Source organism: Hibiscus syriacus, unplaced genomic scaffold (genome assembly GCF_006381635.1).
Source record: "Hibiscus syriacus cultivar Baekdansim isolate YM2019G1 unplaced genomic scaffold, ASM638163v2 tig00116996_pilon, whole genome shotgun sequence".
Classification (NCBI taxonomy): Eukaryota; Viridiplantae; Streptophyta; class Magnoliopsida; order Malvales; family Malvaceae; genus Hibiscus; species Hibiscus syriacus.
Window position 1 is genome coordinate 78,803 of NW_024063512.1, and position 6,000 is coordinate 84,802.

Below are 6,000 nucleotides of genomic sequence, written 5' to 3' on the forward strand. Positions count from 1 at the left end.
ATAAATCTTATAGAAAGAGATTAAAAACAAATTTTCTAAGAACAAAGTGAAACAAAGGGATTAAAAATGCCTTTTCAATTTTCTATGAAGAAAGTGAAGGGAAGGGAGTTGCAGAATTCAAAGAGAGCACCAATGAAGGCAACTAAAATTCTAGCAACGAAGATCTTACCAAAAGAAAAAGAGAAAAGGAAGATAAACATGAATCTAACAAGGAAATCTTATCTGATTATTACCAACATCGAATAGAGAGAAGCATCAGTGAAATAGAAGGAAATCTTATATACCCAACAATGAAAACTATTGTAAAGAGATTAACGTAAGCTTAGGATTTTGATAAATCTCAACACAGATGATAATTTAGGGTTTGATAAATCCCGTGGAAAAAAAGGGGAAAAGGAAGCTTGGAAGAGATGAATGGCTGGAAAGGGAAAAAATAAGATAAGGAAAAGGGGTTTTTTTTGTTACAATTAGGGAAAAATGGTAAATTACACAATTGATGCTTAAACTTTTTACGATTCATAGTTTAAACTCAAAATTTTACTATGTATTCATTTTAGTATGTACCTTCACTAATATTTAAAATATATATAAAAAAAATAAACGAGCTTCTAAATGAGCTTATAAACGAGTTTGTTCATGAACATATAGACGAGCTTGCTCATGAACTATATAGACAAGCTTGTTCGTGAATATAAACGAACCGAACACACCTCTGTTTGCGTTTGTTCATTTATTAAACAATTCATCGAACGTCCTGATCATTTACACACCTATCTACAAGACTCAAGTTCAATCCTTAGTAATTTGCAAATTTTAATTTCCTCCTTTTTATTCTTAAACTAATCATATGATAACATTTGTTATCGTTTGATTGGTTCTAATTAATGTAATTAAAAATAGTCATATAAAATAAATTTAAATTTAAAAAATGTTGTTGTGGTGTAATGACTTGACATGTTGCTGATAAAGAGACTGAATCAGAGACTTATGCATGAAGGCAATCAGTATGGGTTAGTTAATTTTCGATGTTTCACTTTGAAAATACCCCAATATCAGTTTACAGTCGGATTCCATGTTAACTTTTGATTTTCTGCATTTATTCAGAATCGATTGATGATCTTAGGATGTTGTGTCCGGATTTGTTTTCTCAGTGATGTTTAAGCTGGTCATTGGAGCTGTTAAAGGAAGAGGCAAAGATTGGGGTCCATCGATATTCAGTTCATTGATAAAGAGAGCTGAAGATTTAGCATTTCTGGAGAAAGACGATGGCTTGGATTCATTGCAGGTCATAGGCAGAGGAGGATGTGGGGAAGTTTACAAAGCCGAATTGCCGGGAAGTAATGGAAAAATGATTTCTATTAAGAAGATCATTCAGCCTCCAAAAGATGCAGCTGATTTGACTGCTGAAGATAGCAACATTCTGAACAAGAAATTGCGTCAAAACCGATCGGAGATCACCACTGTAGGTCGAATTCGACATCGGAATCTTGTTTCTTTGTTGGCTCATGTCACTCGACCTGACTGTCATTTACTCATTTACGAATTCTTGAAGAACGGAAGTTTACAAGATGTTTTGCGTCAAGTTTCCGAAGGTACAAGGGAGCTCGATTGGCCTGCTCGGCAAAAGATCGCATCAGGAGTTGCAGCAGGACTTGAATATCTTCACATGCAGCAAAGTCCCCGGATAATTCACAGAGATTTGAAACCGGCAAACATCCTTCTTGACGATGATATGGAAGGTAGAATTGCGGATTCCGGGCTTGCAAAAGCAATGCCTGATGCAAAGACACATGTAACCACCGCGAATTTGGCCGGAACAGTCGGATATATAGACCCGGAATATCACCAAACACTCAAGTTCACTGATAAATGCGAGATTTATAGCTTCGGGATTACACTCGGTGTTCTGGTGATAGGAAAGCTTCCATCTGATGATTTCTTTCAACAAACTGATGAAGTGAGCCCGGTGAAATGGATGAGAAACAAACTGGTTTTGGAAAATCCCAGCCAAGCCATCGATCCTAAACTTCTGGGAATAGGGTACGATGAACAAATGATGTTGGTCCTCAGAATTGCTTACTTTTGCACTTTGGATGATCCCAAGGAGAGACCAAACAGTAAGGATGTCAGATGCATGTTGTCTCAAATCGATACCCAAGCTAATCAAGTCAATAATGATAATGTCGGACAAGGTTAAGGTAATGATCATGCTAGAAGAAAAAGGATGTCAACAGTTCATGTTTAATGTTTATTTAGTGTTAATGTTTTGTTGGGCAAATGAAGTTGAATCAGCAATCAAATAACTCCAGGTCCGTGCTTATTTTTCCATTAAACAGTCAATGGACCATGGAAAGCTGAGGGAAGAAAATATCAAATATCAGGCATTATTTATGACAATTAGCCAAATGGAAAATATAGACAAGATCGATGAATGAGAAACGTATAAAATTCTGTGTCATTTTCAGCTACCAGTTTTGCAGAACATAGTCAACTAGGAACTAGCAAAGCAAAAGGCTACAAAAAAACATGCAAGAAGCCCGTATGTTTCCTTTCGGAACTAGTAGCGATAACCAGCTGTAGTATGAGCCCACATTTTAAGATGTTCACAACTCAGCTTTAAAGCATTTGTATTAGCTGCAGTCAAGTAGAGTAAGAATAGTTTAAAATTTATTAGCAAAAGATTAAATCTTCATTTTACGAACCCAAAAGGATTAAAAGAAGGGAGCTTCCTAGTCGTCCATGGCGCAAGTGATTAGCTTCCACTATTCAATTTTACCGCCCCCACTTGAATTTGTTGATATATTTAAAATATACACTTGCAACACCAACAGGCCCCTATAGCTCAGTGGTAGAGCGTCAGTCTTGTAAACTGAAGGTCCGTAGTTCGATCCTGCGTGGGGGCAATTTGTTTTAATTTTGAAATTCGTAAACCTCAAAGAATCGAATCAGAAAATTAGTTCCAAAATCCCAACTTTCTGCAATTATTTTTTCGCTTCAAGCTCACTTCTTTCACCTTCTTTCTTCTATACAAAAATGGCATATCTCATCCACAAACTCTTCCAGAACAAATCAACTCAAAGATTAATCTATCTCCCAAAGCCCCAAAAAATCTCCCACATCAAGTCATCAACATCAACTCTCGAAACTTAGTCCTTTACTTATTCCCCAGCAAACCCAACATTTTTCATTAACCAAACCTGAAAAATCCCTTGAAAATGGCAAATCTACTGAACCCTTGAAGTTGTAACCAAGTTTCCCATTTGGGTATTTATTGAATCCCATTAGCTCAGTTGGGTTTAATCCATCGGCTACCGTGGAGATCGAGGAGGGGGCAGCAGTGACTGAGCATGATAATGATGGAACAGTTTGGGCAGATAGTATGAAGAAGAAGATGAACAAGCACAAATACAAGAAGCCGAGGAAGCGTCTCAGGAGAAAGACATAAGGCATTTTCTCTCTGATGAGAATTTTCATGGGGAATTTTTATTTTCTCTGTTTTTTTTATTCATATTTATTCAAAAATTTCGGAATTAGATGTTATGGGATTAAAATTCCCCTTTCTATTCTTTTAGACAAAGCTTGACTTAAGGACTGGAGTGGAATGCTTGAGAATTTTCATATCTGTTTACAGTAAATTAGCTGAAATGGATTAGCTCACTAATTTTTGACAAGATCATAGGTTTAGACTTTGTGATGCTTCTTATATATGCCATTAAAAACACACGTCCCGCAACGCACACTTATCGTAGATATAATTGTTTAAATTCGAGATCATTAAGGAAAAAAAACTCTCTTTATCACGGTGGTCGTTTGATAGGTTCTAAAAATTCAATGGACGGTATTCACTTATTAATATTCTTATATACTATAAGCTGTTAATGAAAGTACTGTAGGAGCTTTTTATAACAAGTTGTAATTCTAGAGTAAATGATTCATTGAGAGCTTTGTTTGAAGTTGAAGACGAAACCTGTGAAAATGTATAATCATTCGTCATGTGATCTCTTTTAAAGCTATTTATTATCCGACATCTTCAACCATACCGCTCTTAATTTAATCCACTCACGTTTTATCTACCAATTGCTAGAACGTTGGATTCAATTCAAGCCCTTTGTTCTGTGATCATATTAATCTCCATTTTCCTTTTCATTTTGCTCCTTCTGTGTTCATCCACACCATGAAAGATCTATCCTTCTTTCTTTTTAAGAATTCGGCTGGCGCCAAGATGAAGAAAGGGATTCGTAATTTTTGCAACGGTGATGGCTCCACCTCCACTCTCAACCAGAACCACGTGGGAGTCAAAGTTTTTGCTCCGTCGGATTTTGTCACTCCGCAGTCGGTGGTTGCGTCGAATACGACCTCACAAAGCCCTCCGACTACGTTGGAGGAGATGATCTTAAGGTTGGAGTTGGAAGAAGAGCTTGCTAGAAAATCGAAGATGAACGAATATTATTACAACGATATTCGAGGTGGTCGGATGTCGTGTGTTAACAACTCCGACGTCTTACGATCTGCAAGGAATGCGTTGAATCAGTACCCTCGTTTCTCCCTCGACGGGAAAGATTCCATGTATCGGTCGTCGTTTAAAAACCCTGAATTTATCAACGGAAGGAACTCGGTTTGCTGCGATTATGGACTGAGAGAAAGGTATTACAAAGCTTCATGTTTGCCGTCAACTTTGGGTGGCGAACCCGTGATTTGGTGCGAACCAGGGGTGGTGGCAAAGCTTATGGGGTTAGAGGCGGTGCCGGTGGCAATTCGTCGGAGAAAAGATCGGGGTAATAAAAAACTGGTTCTTTGATCAAGAGACAGAATCTTCGAAACATAACCGAGAGACACGAAATGGAGCGACGAGTCTACATGGACGAGGATTTCAAAAGAGGTAATATCAGTTCTGGTTCGAACTCGAGTTACCGTATGGTGAAACCTGCCGCGGTCGAGCTAGCAAATGGTGGTCGTGTTGGATGGCCGACCCGGCGTGTCTTTAGATTGTGGCTTATCTAATCCGGTTTAGAGTGTTTAGTACGAATTTTTCTCGTATTTATTTGAATATTAACATATAAATTTAGCAAAAATGAAAGTTTGGGTAATTTTAGGATAAATATTAATTATCATTACGTATTAAACTAATGTTGCTCTTCATTCTCGTATAGTGTTGTTGTTAACAAAGTTGCATTTTAGGATTTGTCGATATACCATTAAATTAAAAAAAAATACTATTTTAATATTGAATTTTAGTTTAAATTTTAATTATATCATTCTATCATAAAAATTATATTATTTTAATATTTAACTTTAATTTAAGCTTAAATTATACTATTGTATTATGAACGAGAAAACATCACTATAATATAGACGATGATCAGAATATTATACACTTTAATTTGACATTCGGTTCTATATGAATTTAGGAATATTTAATCAGATTTAAAAGTTATCCGACTTTAAGAGTTAATGTCCGTAATCGATTTGATTTGACACAAACATAAAAAATTATTTTTATTCGATAAAATAAGATTGTAATTGAATATATATATATATATATATATATATATATATATATATATAATAGTATAGTAATTATTCTTAAGAGTATGAAAAATAATTATATTATTATCTTAAATCGGATGAAGATTTTATATCCTAAACCCGACCTCGTCTCGATGCTCATCACCAAAAAGAAGCTGAGAAGTATAAGATTCTTTTGCCTTTATTTGTTAATTTTTCACTGCTTTTTGATTCACCAAAAAGAGGTTGAAGAACAGTCAAACATACCTCAATATGAGCATTAAAAGAGTGTTGAAGAGTATTGTAACCCGAATGAATTGAATGGGTTATCAATGAAGATTTTAAATTCTCGTATGGCTGTCCCTTTTTCCTATATGTATGAGGTAAGGGGAGGTAAGATAGTAGGCTACCCCCAACACTAGGTTGAGAGCAGCTTCCGTAAGAGACCTCCGAATTATGAAATGCCCTCCGTGAGACTTAATCCCATGACCTCAA

The 6,000-nt window shown here is 36.0% G+C and overlaps 2 protein-coding genes and 1 non-coding gene across 3 annotated transcripts; all 3 read left to right on the plus strand.

The window, feature by feature from the left end:
• The first annotated feature begins 66 nt into the window (after positions 1 to 66).
• On the plus strand, positions 67 to 3,445 carry LOC120193554 (leucine-rich repeat receptor-like serine/threonine/tyrosine-protein kinase SOBIR1). Its single transcript, XM_039196041.1, has 3 exons — positions 67 to 138; positions 1,124 to 2,192; positions 3,291 to 3,445. The coding sequence occupies exons 1-3, from the start codon at positions 67 to 69 to the stop codon at positions 3,443 to 3,445; spliced, it is 1,296 nt and encodes a 431-aa protein (XP_039051972.1).
• On the plus strand, positions 2,832 to 2,903 carry TRNAT-UGU. Its single transcript has one exon. It is a non-coding gene; the product is annotated as a tRNA-Thr (tRNA).
• Positions 3,446 to 4,167: 722 nt separating the features above from the next.
• LOC120193476 lies at positions 4,168 to 4,880 on the plus strand. The gene has a single exon (XM_039195963.1). It carries the CDS (start codon positions 4,175 to 4,177, stop codon positions 4,796 to 4,798), a length of 624 nt encoding a protein of 207 aa, XP_039051894.1. The 5' UTR covers positions 4,168 to 4,174; the 3' UTR covers positions 4,799 to 4,880.
• Positions 4,881 to 6,000: the final 1,120 nt, after the last annotated feature.

What these genes read in the sequence shown, in the direction of transcription:
- LOC120193476 (XM_039195963.1), top strand. Translation starts at nt 4,175, where the DNA reads ATGAAAGATCTATCCTTCTTTCTTTTTAAGAATTCGGCTGGCGCCAAG.
- LOC120193554 (XM_039196041.1), top strand. Translation starts at nt 67, where the DNA reads ATGCCTTTTCAATTTTCTATGAAGAAAGTGAAGGGAAGGGAGTTGCAG. An exon ending in CAAAGAGAGCACCAATGAAG is followed by an intron (nt 139 to 1,123) that starts GCAACTAAAATT and finishes TGATGATCTTAG; the next exon opens with GATGTTGTGTCCGGATTTGT. An exon ending in TAATGATAATGTCGGACAAG is followed by an intron (nt 2,193 to 3,290) that starts GTTAAGGTAATG and finishes CCATTAGCTCAG; the next exon opens with TTGGGTTTAATCCATCGGCT.